This window comes from Mixophyes fleayi, chromosome 2 (assembly GCF_038048845.1).
Source record: "Mixophyes fleayi isolate aMixFle1 chromosome 2, aMixFle1.hap1, whole genome shotgun sequence".
Classification (NCBI taxonomy): Eukaryota; Metazoa; Chordata; class Amphibia; order Anura; family Limnodynastidae; genus Mixophyes; species Mixophyes fleayi.
Genome location: NC_134403.1, coordinates 87,075,484 through 87,096,534, shown reverse-complemented (window position 1 = coordinate 87,096,534; position 21,051 = coordinate 87,075,484). Strand labels below are relative to the sequence as shown.

Below are 21,051 nucleotides of genomic sequence, written 5' to 3'. Positions count from 1 at the left end.
AGTATTTCATGTCATAATGATTTTAACAGTATATCCTGACTAGACTGATCAAAGTTTTTTTAATGGGTTGCTATATATTTCGGCACATTTAGTCAGTAAATCATTCCCAGTGTACCTTCAATGTTTACTTTAAGTATGTGGTGTAGTGAGGTTGCAAGAAATGAACATAAAAGGCAGTCTTTCCAAGGTATAGTGGTTTAAAGTTTGTAAATCAGTGAAACATTAGATTTATGTGTATTCAGTGGTCAAAGTGGAAATTTAGAAATGGCGTTATGGAAAATGTAAGTGAATGGAATTTCATAGTTTTAAGATGACAGCAGTAGGAGAAGTGGCAGGATGGCATACCTACATATACACTCCCGCTTTGCCCACTGTGTGTAGTACTGCATTCATTTTACCTACGTTAACATTGTTGTCGATTTATTGTTATAATAAATAAATATTTCATTAAACAAAATAACATACTGCTTGTACTTCTTCATATATGTACTGAACACATATTCTCTTTTTGTTGGAGTCTGAGGGATATATTCACTAAACTGCAGGTTTGAAAAAGTGGAGATGTTGCCTATAGCAACCAATTCGATTCTAGCTGTCATTTTGTAGAATGTACTTAATAAATGATAACTAGAATTTGATTGACTGCTGTAGGCAACATCTCCACTTTTTCAAACTCGCAGTTTAGTAAATATACCCCTAAATATGAACTTTCAGGACATTGTTTCTTTATTTGTGGTACCTATAGCTTCAGGGATCCCACAGAAGGTTTCAAGAAGAATTCAGACTTGACAGACAGAGAAAATCATAACCATTTCAATTTGACATTGTTTACCAATGTTTTTCATTATTTAATTGTAATTAGCCTTATTTCTCGCATCCTATGTTTATCCCTAACATTTTGTCATTGTAGTGATTTGGTAGTGCTATATTTTTATTTTTTTTAGAGAAATTCACGTTTTCTTTATTGTTATACCATACAGTATGTGGTCTACTGCATTATGTTGTCATTATACAGTTTGCTTCTCTTTCTCTGATGATGTCATAATACAGAATGCTTATGGAAGAATATTGTGTGGACAGCTTGGAGAATACGAAACTCTTTATTTCAACAAAATAACCTTACACCAACTGTAAAGTATGGAATGCTTTGCAGCAACAGGCCTTGAATGACTTTGTTGCTAAGGGAACAATGAACTCTGGATTGTAGCAGAGAATTCTACAGGAGACTGTCAGATTATCAGTCTGTGGTCTATAACAGAATGGCCGAGGCAGAAAAATTTTGTGTTTTTGAAGTGTCCACCTTAACGCAATTAAAATTTTGTGGCATAAGCTGAAGTGAGAAAATATCAATTTCTTGAAGCATTTCAGTAGAAAGTAATGAGCCAAAATAACTTTAATCCAACGTTTACAAGCTTACCCCGAGGTACAGAAAATATTTGGTTGAAGTCTTTGGTACGAAAAGAGTTGTACCAATTACTATTGCTATATATACCAGATACTTCTTTTTTAAATAAAGTCTTTCTAAGGTCTCCATAGCGGTAGGCGACACAAGAATATCTTAGCCTGCAAACTCAGAAAAGGATATTTGTTCACTATAGAAAGATTTTGACAAAATGTCAAGCTTGGCAGGGAAACCAGAGATGAGGTTCAATGTAGATAAAAGTATTGAATATAGGCCATTACAAGAATCATGCTACTTACACGTTAAGTTGAATATAACTCTGAGAATTTGATATTGAAAATTATTTAGAATACTAATATTACATTCACGTGAATGTGAATCATGCTGCCAGCTTAATCTCACCTGAGAAAAAAATAATTCTTGACCTTATAAAGAATGGCAGGCAGATAAACTTGATCAATTACCCCAATTTTTCTATTTCTTTATAGTAGCCTAGTTACCAAAACATTTACTAAATCTATCTTTCTCCACTCCTATAGTAGGGGGTTTTCCTTTTGGTGTTAATGAAACCACCTTTGTACCAGTTACAATGGATGTCCTCTAGCACACTTGTCTACTCTCCTGGAACATCTGGGAGACTCAAGAATTTCATTGAATTCTCCCGGACTCTTGGGAAAGTATGATGGATACCGCCACTTGTTCTTAAAAAGAGGGCAGGACGGGCCTTGATGGCAAAAATTTCTTCATCAGGCCTTACCGGGTAGTTCCTGATGACATGATTCACATCATAATGGCCCCATTGCCAGCTCTACGATGATGAGATCACGCAGTTGAGTTGGGGGGTAAGGTGATGGCGCAAATTGCTTCATCACACCCCCTACACTTGTCCTTTGGACCAAAAAGTATGTCAGTTAGTCACTTGCACAGTCTTGGGTTCATTATTTTATTTTGAACCAAATGTGAATTAAGTGTGAAAATTATTCTACCCTCCTTTTTAAGTATACCTTAATTATATTAAGTCCCCATGCTTTGACATAACTTTTTTGGTATGTGTAACTTTCCACATATTGAAGTCCCCAATCCTGTTAACTGTAGTCATGATTGATAGACTCTGGTTTCTATACAGAAGTGCCTCCACAGGAATCTGACAGAAGTTGAACTCACCTGTAGCATGTTCCGGCATTCCTTAGCGATGTCTTTTGCAGTCTGATTTTTACATAGATAGATTACCGACACATGTTTACGGTTCGATTTGTGTCAGGCTGCTATCATGTTGTCTGACATCCATGATTTAGAGGTACTGGAGATGTAAAACAAATCTAAAACGAAATATCAAAGCAATGGCTACTGAAACATCTGGACCTAATAAAATCATGTCATGCTTAAAAATCTGGGTCTGTCATCCATGACAGGCTTACTGTGGGACACAATCCTGGGATGCCATCTTCCACAAGGTAACCCCAGCTACTGTCAATCACAATAAATATTGCAATGTGGCTGGGAGCTCAATCTACTTTAATTATGTTTCCTTTTTTGGAGGTAGGGTGGAGGCAGTGAAATGTAAATACATTACAAACATTTATTGACTGAACTGCTGCATCTTAATTTGGCATCATTTTTAAATGGTTTAAATAAAAAAAACCTTCTTCTGTGACTCTTTTTCACTGGTGTTAGAAATCAGATGTTGATTTTTTTCCATGTGAATAAAACAAATACTTTCAACTGTACCTTGATTTAATATGTGTGAGGAAGTAGTAATAATAACATATTTTGGCACATTAATCAAGCATTACATTTATATTACATTTGTACATAGTCTTTGAAAAAATAGCAATCAGTTAATCATTCGATGTTAAATTCAAATGTTAAATCATAGGCAGGGCCATCTGTTTTACTTATAAGAAAGTACAGTCCCCCAGATTGAAGTAAATTCAGTTACTTTGGGTATGCACTGCAAAAAATAACATACTTTACTGTTATGTATACAATTGTCCCTAAAAACTATAAACTTCCCTTTCTAAAGCCTTGTACAGTATTTTCAGTTTCCAGTCCAAAAATAATTTTTCTATAAAGTGAGTGTGGCTTTGCTACAGCCCATGTTCAGTGCATCTACCCAGGGATGTCAGGCAACTTTCAGCCTCGAATGCAAACACAAGCAAGTGGCCCCAGATGTGTGACAAAAACTGTGCATGCATGATTTGTCTAATGTGAGTGTGCTTTTAATGGCCAATGTATTATATTGAAAATTGTGATGTCGAAGAGCTATAATGAAATATAACACCTACCAGCCCCATCCAACAAAGGAGAGACTAGAGCATTCTAGTGTCCGATATACAATGCAGGGAGCATTCTAATTGCTGTAATACAATACAGGAATTTTTCAAGTAACCAATATTCAATACTGATAGCATTCTAGTGACTGATATACAATAAAAGGAACACTCTAGTGACCAATATACAATGCAGGGAGCATTCTATTAACCAATATACAACACATGAATCATTTTAGTGACCAATATATAACACAGAGAAAATTTAGTCACCTCTATACTTTAGAGAGCATTCTAGTGATCGATATACAATACATACTGTAAAGCGCTACAGAATTTGCTGGAGCTATATAAATAAATATTGATGATGATGATACTGTACAGCATTATAGTGACCTCTATATAATATAGAGAGCATTGTGGTATCATCTATACAAAACAGACAGCATTCTAATGGCCAGTTTGTAGTACATGGAGGATTCTACTATAGTATTCTATTAATCTGTCTATATTGCAAGTCTTATATAATCCTTTAGTGAGTCATTTGTATTCAAAAACACCAATGATTCAAGTATACTATAGACAGACCCAAATGGGCCTGTATCTTTTCTAAATTTTGCTAATGAAACTTGCTAAGTGGAAGATACACTTTCTGGTGCTGAAGCTGATAAAGTTGTAGGGTTGATGTTTGCATTGATCATTAGCTGTATAACGCTTCAGTCTGCATACAGAGGATTATAGTTTGTATACAAGTAATTATGTATAGATGGCAGCATTATTGTACTCATTTAATTTGGGTGACCTCAAAAAGAAGAAACATAGGTTAGGGCAGAAAGCATACCCTAAATCTTGAGTGACTTTCTCTTGAGCCATGGAGTCCGCTTCCTTGTGTGTCCTTTGCTCCTAACTATGTGTGGTTGGTACGGAAAGCCAAATTAATCAGAAAGGGCTCTCAGCAGTCATTCTGCCCATTTTTAGACATCTACCAAACCAGTTTTAATTATATTTTAGATTTATTTTTATTTCCCCAAGTGCATGTACCCTTTATGCACTTTTATATTAACTAATTTTATCTTATTTCACCATACTTTACATAACATTTAATAAACAATGTATTTAATTTATGATTTTCTTGATTTTTATTGTGCTTATTAGTTCTCAGACCATAGGTTTGTGCTATTAACATACTTACCTCTGTGTCTCTTTCTACTACTTAATACTTGCATATTATTTCTTTTTATTTTCATTAAATTTTACTGTATTTTATAGAGATGCTCACTGACTGTTTTGGTTTTGGATCTGGATTACCTTCGTGTTTTGGTTTTGGTTTTGGCAAAACCGCCCTTGCGTGTTTTGGTTTTGGTTTTGGTTGGTTTTGTTTTGCAATTTGTTAAAAAATTACATTTTTTGGGGCTAAAATAACATAATTTAGTGCTCCACCTGTTTCTTCGATAAGTGAGGTAATTCTACAGCTAATAAATGTCAATGAGTGCTGACCCCCCCAGGATGTGTGCTTTTATCAGACACACACCAATCCAGGGTGGCAGCCAACGGTCTAAAAAGAGCTATTTAAATCCATAGCAAAAAAGGCAGTTTATTATGTCTATATATTACACCCTACACTTCTAGTTAAATAGAAAAAAAACAGCCTGCAAAGACTGGACAATCAATAGAAATGGTCAAAGCATCTTTTCTGTTTGGCTCTCGATTACACCCTACACTTATAGTGAAATTGATATAACAGCAGCCTGCAAAGACTGTACGTTAAATAGAAAAGCCCCAAGTCCCTTTTCTCTTTGGGGGTAGATTACACCCTACACTTATAGAGAAAGTTTTAAAAAGATGTTGTCATCATCATCTTCAGCATCATCCTCACCCTCATCAGTGTGTACATCATCATCACAGACTATTAATTAATCTCTGCTGGAATCTGCCATTAGAGAACTGTCAGTACTTGGACTATTTGACGGTAAAGGACTTCCTTGTGGAAGATGTAGTTCGTTTTGATGAACATAGTCTTTTCCACATTTTTCGGAAGTAATCCTCCACCATCCTTTGCATGTTAATAGTAGGATTGGATGAAGTTATGGGCAAGGTCACACATTTTTTAAAAAAATCTTTCAAACCAGCCTAGATGTCAAACTGTTCTGGTCTGCACCCTGTGTCATCCCTGCTTCTCTTTGGAAAGTGCAATTTTTTCCGAGCAGCAGTTGCCTGAGAAACTGAAGAAGGAGACGTCGTTAAGCCAAGGCCCAGTTCAGCGGACAACTTGCTGACCAGTAGCTTCTTGCAAATGTTCACATCTCAGTCATTTTGAAGCAAAGAATCAATGTAGATCTTAAACCTAGGATCAAGCACAGTGGCCAAAACGTAGTGATTCGAGTTCAAGATTTTAATAACTCTTGGATCATTGCGAAGCGAATTAAGTACTTGATCTACAAGGCCAACATACTTTGCGAAATTGCTTTCTTTCATCTCCTCCTTCAGTTTATCAAGCTGCTTTTCCAATAGTCGAATTAAGGGAATGACTTGGCTCAAGCTAGCAGAGTCTGAACTTACTTCACACGTCACAACTTCAAATGGTTTCAGCACCTTGCACAGCACAGAAAGGATTCCCCACTGTGCAAGAGTGAAATACATCCCCCTTCTTTCCCAATGTCATGGTTTGTGCAATACGCTTAGATGGGTTTGCGCTGTTCTTCCATCCTCTGAAGCATGTACAGGGTGGAATTCCACCTAGTTACCATCTCTTGCTTAAGTTGGTGGCAGGGCAAGTTAAATTGTTCTTGGAGCTGCTGCAATCTCCTACATGCTGTGGCTGAATCCCTGAAATGTCCCGAAATTTTACGGGACACCGAAAGCATCTCCTGCACCTCACAGTTATTTCTCAAGAAGCTCTGCACCACCAAGTTTATTGTGTGAGCAAAACAGGGAATGTGATGGCATTTACCCAGCTGTAATGCTCGTACTATATTGTTGGCGTTATCAGAAATGACATATCCAGGGGAGAGTCCAAGTGGTATAAGCCATGTATTAATCACATCTCTTAGATTTCGTAACAAATTGTCAGCTGTATGCCTGTTAGTGAAGCCGGTGATACAATGAGTGGCCTGCCTGTGACAAATGTTAGCAGTGGTGTACATGCTGCTGCTGTTCCTGCTGGTGAAGGTGAATGACCAACCCAGTGGGCTGTCACAGTCATATAGTCTTTGGTTTGACCACTTCCACTTGTCCATTTATCTGTGGTTAAATGTACAGTGGGTAGAATGGCATTTTTGAGCCCAATTACTACATTTTTACGAACGTTTTGGTATAGGTGCGGAATAGCTTTACGGGAAAAATGGTGTCACAATGGAATTTTGTAACAGGGACACAAAACATCAATTAACTGTGAAAAACCAGCTGCGTTTATTGTGGATATTGGACGCAGATCTAATACTAGCGTAGTAGCCATGGCGTCTGTGATCCGCTGGCGACTGGGTGACTGCTGTCATATTTGCTTCCTCTAGCAAAAGATTATTTCACAGTTAATTGTTGTAAAGTAGTAGTGCTCTTCTTCTTGGGCTTCTTATGGGAGGAAGATTCACCCCCAGCAGCAGCAACAGCAGCAGCAGTGAGACTAACGCTCAAACATTCTTCAGAGGAATCAATAATAGTGCAAGAGTCATCAAGCCTTACCAAGTGGGATGCAGAGCTAACTCCGATCGCTACTGAGGATATTGATGAGGACGGTGTTGTAGGTGTAGATTACAGCCGTCGGAATGTAGGTAAGAGAAGAGTCCTAGCTGATGATGGAGTGCTTGTTATTTTTTTGCCATAGCTTTCAGCTTTTCCCAACACCTTGCCATGAACTCTCGTCAAATGGCGTAACATGGATGAGGTTCCAAGATGGTTAAGGTCCCTCCCTCACCTGACTGTGGCTTGACATACACTACAAATGGCTATACAACTGTTGTCAGGATTTGAGTAGAAATAATTCCACACATAAGAACTGGCTTTTTTGGTTTTATGCCCAGGCATGACAATGGGCTTCTTGTCACATGCCAGAACTGCTGCCATTGGTGCAGGACTTACACAAACAACCTCACCCTCATCAACATTCTCATTAGCGCCCTCATCGCCTACACAAATCTCCACCTCATTCTCTTCTAATTCCAAAGTGACATCCTCAATTGGTGTATCACCAGCTACACTCGGGCTGTTCAGGCACATATCAGCAGAAAATGCTGAAAGGGCCCTTCTTTATGGGTACACTATCAGAATGGTCACGATTACACATACCACTCGTGGATGGACTCTCCTCAGGGATTGATGTCATTTCTGATTCTGAGCATACATTTTCCTCTAATGCCTTACTGTTTTCTTGCAGCTCGGCTTTCACATGTAACAGTAGTTGTGCACCACTTTTGGACTCCAAATTACTTGGTATTGCTTGGTCACGAGTGACCTTACAAGAAGAAGGCTCTGTAACATTTTTAGATCTCGCACTAATAGAGAAAGGTGCAGACCTCATTCTTTCTTTGCCACTGCGTGTGTAGAATGGCATGTTGGCAAAAAAAAATTTCTCTGCACTTAACTTTTCCGCAGTTACACCTCTTTTTCTCTTTAATACGGTAAAAGGTTTTTTTGGGTGTGTTTTTTTCCCTGACTTAAAAAGACTATGTACTTTTACATAGGCTTTACCAGATCATGTACAAGGAAGACTACCATCAGGACTGGTGCCAGCAGCTGCTAGCTGATCCTGCTCATATGTGGACTGCTGTGAATCCATTTTAATGAGACCCAAAGCAATTTGCACTTGTAGTGCAAATTCAGAAATATATACTGCTGGTATGTAATAATTTCAACACCAGAAAATAGTTTTTTTTTTGAACAGGGGAATGTGTCACACCCCAAGCACTTGTAGTGCAAGTTTAGAAATATATACTGCTGGTATATAATAATTTCAACACAAGAAAATAGATTTTTTGGAACAGAGTAATATTTCACAACCCAAGCACTTGTAGTGCAAATTCAGAAATATATACTGCTGGTAGATAATAATTTTAGCACCAGAAAATAGCTTTTTACTACAGGGGAATATGTGACACCCAACACTTGTAGTGCAAATTCAGAAAGAAATTGTGCTGGTATATTACAATTTCTGCAGGCAGAAAATTGATTCTTTAGGAGGGAATATGACACCCTGAACAGTTTGTAATGTTTGGAAAAATGCCTGCTCTATACTCCTCTCTTCCAGCTCTAATAACTGCTCTAATAACTGTTCTAATAACTGTTCTCTCCCTGCTCTAATCCTGCGACCTAACCCTTCTCTCTCCCTCTGTCAAATGGCGCTGGATTGCTGGGAAGGCGGATATTTATGCATCTGAAACATCGCGAGAACCGAGCTCTGACGACGTCACAATGACGTTTTGCCTCATTTTGAATTCCGAATCGGCGGGATACCTGAATTTCGGGCGGGTTTGGTTCTCGGGGAACCAAGCCTGCCCATCTCTAGTATTTTATCTCATTTCGGTTTATTTTCCACAATTCATTGCATGATATTTCATTATATTTTATTGCATTTTTAATAATATTATTACTATATTTATTGAAATAGACCACAACACATGTTTTAAAACCCTGCACCATATAAGATTATACACATCTGATTTTAGAATAACCACAGTCTGAAACAAAACCCAAAACAAAATCATCCCTACTTAAAACTGCCCCTAGCCTGATTCCTTCCCTCTTTGCACCTGTATTCTTAATTTATGATAAAAATCTTTTAAGTGACTTAACTGTCCTGCAGTTCCTGCCGTCTCTCAGCGGACTTACAGCTTCCTGCATTTTGACTGGTGGATAGCTCCAGCCATTCTTCAATCAGGGGTGTGCCATCCACTTTTTCTGGGTATGACAAAAGCCTGTCATTCTCCAGAACTATGTACTCCATGCAGAGAAGCAGACAGAGGATACAGCACGGCCATTCCAATTGTGTTTAAAATTCAACCGCCAGCCCCAAAACAGCAAAATTGTACAAGCCCAGAGTGCCCCTGGGTCAGCCCGCCCTGGATGGTCTGAGCACTTTATGTAGTCGGAGCTTACATTAAATGAACTTGAGGCTCAACTAGTAACAGGATAGTTGAGTCTCAGGTTCACAAGTGCTACCCTTAACCACACTATGGCTAAGGGCAGCGCTTATCATACCAAGTGAGAATGGCATCTATTATCAAGACATATCATATATTTTGGTGTGTTTTCTACCTGTACAGTTTCTCTATTACACTATCAAATGGTCCCATTCTTAATTTTTTGCTTATTGTGTTGTCTGGCAGAATTATATTTGATGAAAAGAACAAGTTAATAAGGATTGATGCCCAATTTGCAGCAGTGGAAAGATTCCTCAAATTCTGTTTTTATTTTTGTACATGACACAAAGATTGTACAAGAAGATTACTGTCACATTATTGTCTATCACTTCTCAATTATTGACATTATGATAAGAGGTGGACATTCATTCTAGTCAGTAAAAAAATCCATTGCACAATATAACAACATGCCTCAGAAAACAGATCTTGATTACAAACTATCACTTTTATATTGATTTCCTCCTTTTTCACTATATATATAATTTTATATTTATTTTATAGCTTTTGATTGATCATTCCATCACTGTGTGTGTTTTAATAATCTACTTAATTGCTCCATTGGTAAAATGTTTTACAATCACCATATTATAATACATGCTTACAATAAAGCACTTTTTCTATGAGGAAACATTGTATAATCTTTTCTTCTTTACATATATTTAAAATTGTCTGCCACTTCATATAGATAACATCTAATTAAAACATCAACTTTGTGAAACTGAATATACTGGTAGTGGAGAATTCAGGAGAAACCTGACAATGTCCTGAAACTATTTTAAATGTGGGAATTTATAAAGAGCCTTTGCTTTCTGGGTAACAGCTGGCAGTACGTGAAATAGGCTGCATGCAAAACAGTTAATGTGGCAGGAAAATATCCTAAACTCATTGGTTTCCGTGGGGATAAAAGGTACATTAAAGAATAAAAATTACTTTGTAATAATTTGTCTAAAGCAAGATGTTTATTATAGGTATATTTAATAGAATAACATTTGACGTTGTAACATTGGTCACTCTTTCTCTTCCATCTACAGCAGACACAGTGGTGAGACTGGATGGGGACCCTCTCTGCTGCTATTTTAACTTCAGCCCAAAAATAATGTTCACCAAGGTGGTAAAAGCCCAACTATGGGTGTACCTGCGACCTGTGCAACACACCTCCACTGTCTATCTACAGATCCTACGCCTCAAGCCTGTAACGGAGGAGGGTAGCAAACACATCCGTATTCGGTCTCTGAAGATTGACCTGCACTCACGTACAGGCCACTGGCAAAGCATTGATTTCAAACATGTGCTGCAAAACTGGTTCAAACAACCACACAACAACTGGGGCATTGAGATCAATGCCTTTGACCCCAATGGTAATGATCTTGCTGTCACCTCGCTTGGACCTGGAGCGGAAGGGCTGGTGGGTACTTTCACTTTTTAAATCAAAATAATTTGTTAGAATAGTTTAATGACTACTGTATAAAAGTCAGCCAAAATTATAGAAATTATTGTACTGTAGAAAAATACACAAAATTGAAACACAATATGGTCCTTATCTTATTGTTGTTATTGTTATTATTGCAAATCTGTACAATCTGGAAGATGAATTTAAGTTTACAATGAAAAACTGGAGTATTCAGAGAAACATAAAGATGAGAGGACTCTGCTCACCAGAACTTACAGCCTATAGTATCTAAATTGCATACCTATGTTTAGAATTCTGATAAGACAGTTTATGGTGTCATATTTTGACACGACACCAACACCTGCCAAGCCAGAGCTGTGGCCAAGTATGTAGTGTGTGCTGACTCCAAGCGTTTGTAGTCAAGTCTAATTTATAGATTTTTCTATTGTGGCTTTAAACAATTTGTTTTATTGGCATAATAAATAGATTATTGGCTGGGGTCATTTTCTGGAAAGGATAACTATCTATAAATACTGTAACTGTAAGTTAAAAAAAACAAAACTTTGGCCTTTCTGTCAACAACTACGGGATGCCTGTGCATTGTCACATTATAGCTTGAGATCTAGCAAAGGCTAATAAATACTTTTTGGCCAGTCTTTGGTTCTGTCTACTTAGATTAGCTTTAGAGATGATTCAAAGTCCCAGATCCACTGCTGTCATATGCCAGTCTAATGAGATAAACAGGTTGGTCAAGGTATGGGGCTTTACAAAAGATTTAACTTTTCAACTGCTGGAATGTTTTTGAATAAAGATCAATTAGGACAAGTAAATGTTAGCTAGCAGATATGGAAGAAGTTACCAAGCAAAATGAGGGCAACCTTAGTGCTGGCCTGTGCATTTAAAAAACATGAATTGTTATGACAGTAATGCATACTTGCCTACTCTCCCGCAATTTCTGGGAGGCTCCTGAATTTTGGGGTGCCCTCCCGGAAGAGTAGGCATCGTCACGGATGTGATAGAGGCGGGGCTTAAAGATACAATTTTGCGTCATTAAGCCCTGCTATGAGATGCTGTCAATTTTGGAAACAGGGGGTGGGTATTGTGTCACCACACCCCCTCCAACCCCCTGTCACATGACCTCTTCTACGGGATCTCCCGGAGGAGGACTATGAGAAGTCGGCAAGTATGCAGTAATGATGATATCAGACCTCACAAACACATTGACTGTTGCTGTATACATTGAATCCTTCCAGACTTACTGAATATTCAAATTTAGTTTGAATTACTGATATTTTCATCTTAGATTAAACAAATCCACTATGCGCAGCATTAAGCAGTCCCAAGTGATACCAGTGGATTTACAGAGGCATCCATTTGCTGGGCGGAACCAGTATGCAGCCAATCAGTCTGTTAGCAACCAGTGGCTTTACTGAGGCCAGACTTATATTTCTATTAAATTGATAGGCTACATAAATGTATTCCTGAGAATATTAGTTGAAATCACATCATGGATGTCTCCACTGTGTGTAGGTGACATGTCCACTTGTCTATAAGCCATCAATGACTGGAAACATGAGGCTCTTGTATTATTTTTTACATAGAAAGCCTAATTTTACATTTTTCTTGAGACGGTGTACAAATGGTGTAAAATGCAAGAAACTTAAAGTCTAAAACATATAAAACTTCAAGTGTAAAAAGAAGAAAGGCCAACCAAGTCAATGCACAATTGACCACAGCAGTTTATGAGTTAAACAAATTGGTGTACAAGCAAAACCTTATTGTGTTCCTGTATCCAGAATCCTTATTAAATATACTTTTCTCAGAACAGTCATTAAATGATCCTCATTTTATATTTAAACAACTTAATATAGTAAGGGGATAAATGATCCCCATTCTCTATTGGTGGGGGTCCCTCCTCCTCTGACAATGACCTCTCACGTGACGACGGAGATCGACAGTGGCCTAGCGTTACGTCAGTGCCAGGATCCTACTAAATATAACAAACAGTGAAAATGAGAAACTACTTTATTTGTTTAATTATAGGGTTTTCGCATATGCATGTTGGTACCTGAAGCACATTTTGTGCACATAAAAAAGCATAGAAAGTTCTCTTGAAGTTAACATATTCTCCAATTTAGCCTGTTACCTCTATAAGCATTCACAAATAAGGGGAACATCTCCATGTTTGGAATTCTGATAGAGGAATGCTACAAACACACTTGTCTTTCATGATGCAAATATGTTCATTTGCTCACCATAAATGTCCCCCACTGTCTCATTTCATCTGACCAGTGCATCATAATTGTTTGATGTGAGCTCCTACCATTCTGCAATGTTTTAAAGGAGATTTCTATTGTAGTTTTTTTCAATGATTTTTCTGACTTGGGGCTAGATTTACTAAGCTGCGGGTTTGAAAAAGTGGGGATGTTGCCTATAGCAACCAATCAGATCCTAGCTTTCATTTATTTAGTACTTTCTACAAAAGGACAGCTAGAATCTGATTGGTTGCTATAGGCAACATCCCCACTTTTTCAAACCCTCAGCTTAGTAAATCTAGCCCTCGGTGGGATAAATTTGACCATATTTTTTTATCATTTCTAAGGTTGCAATTTTTATGTACAGTAAAATAAATCGATGGTGGTGCTATATCTGACAGAAATTGAAAGACAATAAACCATAAAATAAAAAAACTCCAGAGCCAGCCTGTTTTAATACCCTAACTAAGATGCCACATTAACAATCTATAAAATGAGACATAGAGGTATATTTACTAAACTGTGGGTTTGAAAAAGTGGAGATGTTGCCTATAGCAACCAATCAGATTCTATCTGTCATTTTGTAGAATGCACTAAATAAATGATAACTAGAATGTGATTGGTTTCTATAGGTAACATTCTCCACTTTTTCAAACCTGCAGTTTAGGAAATATACCCCCTAATGTCTCAGTTAAACTTAAATATACGAAAGAAATAATAAAATATTTGAAGTCTAAAAATAATATACTTCTTGAGACAGATTTATAGGGTTTAGCTTTCACCACTGTTTTATCAGTTAACCTGTCAGGGCCCACTCAACAGAGGTAAGAGGTATCAGTGCTCATCAGTAGGATGGCTTATCATCTCTACTGAGTGTTTCCTTACCAATCCTTAATGCTCTTTTTTTTGGAATAGGTAACCAGAATGCTTGAGCTGCTACACTGAAACATAGACTATATACTGTGCACTGTGTTATGAGCAGGGCCACCATCAAAAATATTGGAGCCCTTACAACTTGATAAACAGGTTCCTCATCTGCCTCACCCCTCATTCTGATGACTACATTACATAGTCTCCTCTGGATTTAAAGCAGAGTCCAATCTGGTGGTAACTATACCTAACTAAGCCATTTGTGTTGGCTAGTATACAAAAAAAGACCCCAATCTGATAGCTAGCATATAAAGCAGACTTCCAATGTTGTAACTATTATATAAAGCAGGTCTGCACTCTTAAGTCTAGTAAATAATGTGTTGGCAGACCGCCCACAGACAGTCACCTGAGTATGTTTGTCTCTGGCACTAGTAGCATATTAAGACATTATTATGTAGCTGACAACGCCTGGTAGCTCTTCCTTCTGGAAAGGAGCAAGTGGCAGAGTGGGAGCCCAGCGGTATAAACTTTGAAAGTGCCAGGACCCCTCTCACCGTCAATCTCTTAGTACACTAACGCGGTTCACCCCTATTTCCCCCTAACACTGAGAATCAGGTGTGTGTTCTAGCAATCTATTCAGGTGTGTGTTCTAGGAAATCTATTAATTTATACATATTTATATTTCACAGTTTTGTAAGAATCCATTATGTTATCTTCTGTTTGATCCACACAGTTAAATTAATCAATGTATGTTTCTCTGCATACTGTGCAATTGTTTTTAAGCCCATATTTTTTCTACCTACAGCACCCATTTATTGAGTTGCGTGTAATGGAAAACAACAAACGATCAAGGCGGAATCTGGGCCTTGACTGTGATGAACACTCCACCGAGTCACGTTGCTGTCGTTACCCGCTCACTGTGGACTTTGAGGCCTTCGGTTGGGACTGGATTATTGCTCCCAAACGATACAAAGCCAACTATTGTTCTGGTCAATGCGAATACATGTTCATGCAAAAGTACCCCCACACCCATCTTGTCCAACAAGCAAATCCACGGGGCTCTGCCGGTCCTTGCTGTACACCTACAAAGATGTCGCCCATTAACATGTTGTATTTTAATGACAAGCAACAAATTATTTATGGCAAGATCCCTGGAATGGTTGTAGACCGTTGTGGCTGCTCCTAAGACTTTGGTTCTCTTTTCTCTATCTACTCATATTCAACTTCTTTCTTTCTCTCAAGGGTACAAGCAGACCAAAATGTGGAATTGGGGATAGTGCAGTATTTATGCTACCACTCCCTTTATCCAACCCTAGTTAAGAAGCTAGAGATTTGACACTTCTTCTTATGTCTGATTTCTGCATTTAGTTAAGCTCTTGTAATGACTGCCATTGTCTTTACACCTGGTCAATATGGCACCTCAGTGTTTGGGTCCATACCTATCTAATCTCACAAAACCTAGTGGCAGCTCCAATCATGATGTGTCATATTGCACTAGATGAACGAGACCCACTATCAGTTAGGCAGTTTATGGTGAAAGATAAATCTTTCTCATGGTGGGAAGCTGCAACTTTAATGGGTATGTTCTCTTCTAAGCTTTTTTTTTTGTTTCATTAAAATGCTTGCAGGTTGTTGCAAACTGGGGCCAAAAAGATCTGTTTTGCACTTGACAACTGCTTGATACATTGTAAGTGTTTTCTCAACAGGTCTTCTCTGAAGTGCATTGCATGGATCGGTCTGTGCTTTACATTCCATTCACTCATCCATAACTGCCCTATACTTATCTAATCACTGGAAATTCCCTCCTCCCTTTAATCCTTTGCAACTCTTCCCTTAAAGGGGAGACTCCAGAAGAATATCATCTGGGGGTTGTTGCCTGTATCTACTGCTCTGTGCAATACAACATGCAAAGCATAAACTAAATAAAAAGGCCCCTGTAAGTCTCTCTGTTGGCTAATCATATAATTTCTTTGTCCTTTCCATTGCACCTCGGTCATATGCCTTACATAGCATATGTACAGGGAATTCGGTTGGAATAGCAGCGGTAGAGGTCAGGTTCCACAATCACATAGGGTAAACTAAACTTAAGACTTGAAAATATATTACAGTAGGAAGATACATTGCCCAAAAACATTTAGTTCTTACCCTGGATTTTCTTCTATTGCAGTCCAGGGAGTATGAAATCATACAGTATGCGGTCTTAATGCTACTCAGGGATTGGGCTAACATCAGGTTTGAGTGAAGTTCCTTGTTATTTATCCTGTTTTTAATTGATATTATTTCATTAAGTATATTTGAAATACAGGCCACAAAAAATCAATTCATCTCCATATTTTAACAAAGAAAACTTGCCAGCTCTGTTACTTCAATTAGTTTGAACTGTGTTCACTCTATTAAACATCTTACTCGGTTTACTGTTACCTAGGGCTTCCATAATTTGGAAATTATAAACCAGGACACCCATGTAATTTGAATTTTGATCAGGCCATAAAATCCACCACATACTTCCTTTTATGTCCCAAATAAGGTATTGAGTTACGAACATGGATGCTTCAGGAGATTGAAATTTGGGAAAACAAGCATTGTGACTTAGATTTTGTATGGACAAAAAATGACATGGTTCTGGAAGAATCAGGGCACATGTGATCCCTACTCTTACCAGACATTGTTTGCAACTACCGTGATTGTTGTCATATCCACTACATTCTTTTTACACAGTGCTCTTTATCCAAAATCCATTATACACTGTAGATGCTGCACAAGTTCAGAGCCTAAAAATAATTCCTGGTCTGGAGATGTAGTAGTATGAATTAATTGTAATATCCCTGAGAAAAGGAAGGTCAGTGATGGAATAAAGATCAGGTTTGAATAATTTCACAACAAGGTCAATAACATTTTAGGTAATGCTAAGGCCAAGAGTCCATGGTTTTGGTTTAGTATACATATTTTTGTTTTAACTAACAATGTTATAATGACAGCCTATTAGCAATGCCAGGATGAAATTGATGGACAAGATGGAAAATGTAGGAAACATATACGCTTATTTTAAATACATCTATTTTAAGCTTTTTCATACTTCTTCATTATGCAGAAAAAGCTTTTTTTTGTTGAAATCAAAAAAGGCATCAATAGTATTTAGAACAACTCAGAGGAACAAATTCACTACAAATCTAATAACAGCGATAACATTTCAAATAATGTAGCTATTTGGAATGATAGCTTGAGCATAAGAGACATTTACTCATTGTGTTTCATACTTCAGAAACGTAGAGAAGAAAATCACGGACAATTGCTTTAGATTATTGCTACTTGAGACATCTTCTATGGATATATCTTCAGCAACAGAGGTTCAAAGGATCTCTCTCTTTTTTTTATTTTTTGGGGGGATCAATGGCACCATTTGCACTATAGAAGGTCTTTGGACCAGTGGAAGAAGAGATGCCATTTTTTGTTCCTGTTTAGTCTCCAACAGGCTCCAGACTTGAAGGGACAGGTTGTCCAGGTGCTGTACATTCTCTCTAGGAGGCACTGCACTGTAAGCATCCACATGCATCAGAGCTGTACATCCAGGACTGCTAGAGGTAGCCCCTTCCGAGCTGGGACTGTCCATCTTTTATATATGTATGTTTACCGGTGTGAGTGGTAAGAGTTTGTAGCAGGTATAGGGAGAAGAGTGTTGTTTTGTCCTGGAAGGTGATTACCTGCCATTAAAACAGCATGAAAACAAGCTAATGCCTATGTAAGGGGTGACAATATCCTTATGCCAAATGCCAATTAAGCCCTATGTTGCTGTCCAAGCCTCCACAAACTTTAATGGAGTGTATCTGTCACAAACTTGACTTGACTTTGTAATCACTGAACAGCTGCTTGCAGCTTCAAGCTTTGAGCTACAATATAACCATTATTGCTATCTTTACATGATGCTTTTGTAACTACATGCGATAGCATACACCATTTACTGCACTTGCATTGGGCCCAGGGATGATCTAACAGATGGATTTTCTGCCAGCTCTTTGAAAAGAAGATGCAAGGAGGAATTTTCTGCTGTGCTGACCTTCCAAAATAACACTGCCCAATGTGTGGCTGTAGCAGTCAATGACAGAGACTCTGATGAAGGAACTGGTGGTTATTAGTGGAACGTTAGTCCTTTTGCCTTATCAATGTGTGCAAATTTATGTGCGATTTTATAATTATTTCTCCCATACAACATTGTTTATGAGAGCTGGGGTGACATGTTCTTGTAAAAGGCTTTTGTTTTGTTTTAATGGAAAGGAATGTTTTATGACTGTTGTTACTCTTTATTTTTGACGCTCATCCGTAAAATGGAGGAAACTTGGTGCTGTGAATTATATTCCTGTAAAAATGTATTCTTCACACCTAAATCACTTCCGTTGTGTATATATTTAAAACATTATTTAAATAAGCTATGGCGAACACTGTCAGATTACCCATTTTTATTGTCCGGGTATAATGTAGCAGTCAATTGGAATTTAGACAATTACCATTGAATAGTCAAGAAGGTAAAAGAAAAAAATGAATAAGTTATCATTGTTTTTTATCAGAATTAGGATTTTCAATGGTATAACAAATCGCAGATAAGAGACCATTGCTACATCACAGACAATTCAAATGATTTTAAATTCATTTGTTTCTTTCATGTCGCTAATGCCCCAAATAAGATTTAAATTAGAGCTCTTTCATATATATTCATGTGGGAAGACTTCTTCCATATGTAGGTTTCCCTTATTAGTGTCCTGAAAGAGTACTATAAAAGGCAACCACCACTGCTATTTTTGGAGGGGATACGTCTGGGGTTCGGGCCCAGACTGGCAATAATGCAATTCACGCTTTTGCCAGAAGAGCTGGTTTGTCTGACAGTTTTATAAGTCCGGCCTTGGCTCCTAAATCTTTGGTAAAACTAACTGCACGGCCTCCATCACTGAGCCCTATATTTAATAAAAAATGTGTTGCAGCCACTCTGCACTTAGACCCTACTATGGTACCGGGTCAGTGGTTACACATGTAGATAGACACAATCATCAGCAACCCAGTGAATGATGGAGAAATCTCTGACATCTTTAGACTGAGCAAAACATTTTGGGACTTTCAAGGCATACACAGATGTGGGCCGGTGTGCTTAAATGCTAGGGCTGCTTTTAAGTCCTAATCTGACCATGGATACTTTGTGCAAATAATACTTAATACTGTACTTAAAAGACATGATAATTTGGTCTGAATCATTCTCCTGGAATTCTAGCTTGAATTTTGTGCAGGATGCTGCAAATGTCTATGGGAATAAGTAATAAAACAAAGCACAGGAAGCATCAGTTGAATAAAATAAAGCTTAATATTCTATTATTTTCATTGAGCACATCTACCCAGTCTTTACTGCGCCCTAGTTCAAAGGAGAAAGTGTACCTGACTCTTTAATAGGGGAGTTTTCAACTGAACACAACATTAGATCTCAGGACGGAAAAGTTTGAATAAAACCTTAAAACATCAATGTGTTTATAATTAAAGTCACTTCCATCTAGCCAGTGACATTTTTACTCCCAAGGTACTAAACAGATTCTATTAAGGAAGACTCTCTGAGTATTATTAGTAAAATGTTAGCGTTCTGCCTTTCATTAACTCCTTCATCATCACAACATATCAACGTGGCAATACTTAACAGGGAAAAACTTAAAGCTCTCAGACAGAATTAGCTCTAATATCATTGATCTTACCAGTTATGAACCTTACCTTAGTGATGTTTTTTACACTACATATATGTCTTTTTGTTTGTTATGGGGTTTTTTTTATCTTGAAGGATACTGTTTATATTTTCAGTAGTTTAACATCAGTAATAATCTTTATGGCAACACATTAAAGGTTTTGAATGGCTGGGTTTCTGTTGGTAGGGAAGAGAGTCATCATTTTCAAGCTCCTCATGCCGTGTATAAATGGTGTTACTCTGTAATATGTTTTAGTACTTGTTATTGTAAATTTCATACTCCCTAGCACCACCTCCTCCATTTTTATAGATTTTGTTTTGTACAATAAAGCGCATTAATATAGCCTAAATGCCTTTGTTTTTGGCTCATTTTATTTGCTATATTAAGGTTTAGTGATAGTTGCTGGTGATACATATGACACTTGATATTGAGCTATGCAAAACAGTCAGAGCAATAGGAAGTCTTTAAAGTGAGAACAATGGATGCTAACGTTACTTTAGAAAAGTAGAACACAGCATTTTTGTACAAAATGCAACAGCCCTTCATCAGATATCATGTAAGATGAGCAATCATACCATGTCTAAATACAAAGAATTAATGTCACAATCACACGGTTGCATAAATAAACATATATAAGAATGAAAAGAATAATAGATGATTCTTGAAGCAGTATTTTCAATGGCCTGTAGGTGGCAAGAGGACATGCAATGAGACCGGACCCAAGAGTACCGTAGTCAATGCTGAAAAAAAATTAGTTAGTGATTGAGTGACAGATGGTGGAATCTTAATGTTTAGAAGGAAAAAGCAATTGGATTTTGAGCTTGATCGGATGTGAAAGAATGGAGAACATAAGAGAAAAAACTATTTATATCTGTAAGCTATTGGACAATACTGAAGATTGATCAGACCTCGATTTCTCTAAACAACTGAACTTGAGGCAGCAGTGTATGCGTAAAATAAACAGATTACATATATGTACATATATATTTAATGTAATGGGAATGTAAATGAATGGAATC

At 37.5% G+C, this 21,051-nt stretch overlaps 1 protein-coding gene and 1 long non-coding RNA gene across 2 annotated transcripts in view; both read left to right on the top strand.

Annotated features, from left to right (window-relative positions):
- LOC142141246 (uncharacterized) overlaps window positions 1-1,219 on the top strand; it is a 92,013-nt gene extending 90,794 nt beyond the window's left edge. Inside the window, exon 4 of the long non-coding RNA XR_012688635.1 lies at window positions 1,051-1,219. This is a non-coding gene — a long non-coding RNA (uncharacterized LOC142141246). The remainder of the gene's footprint in view (window positions 1-1,050) is intronic.
- The window catches only part of GDF11 (growth differentiation factor 11), a 178,597-nt gene extending 158,216 nt beyond the window's left edge, over window positions 1-20,381 (top strand). Inside the window, exons 2-3 of the mRNA XM_075199542.1 lie at window positions 10,835-11,208; window positions 15,124-20,381. Of these exons, the coding sequence (XP_075055643.1) occupies window positions 10,835-11,208; window positions 15,124-15,504 (755 nt within the window). The 3' untranslated portion in view covers window positions 15,505-20,381. The remainder of the gene's footprint in view (window positions 1-10,834; window positions 11,209-15,123) is intronic.
- The last annotated feature ends 670 nt before the right edge of the window (window positions 20,382-21,051 follow it).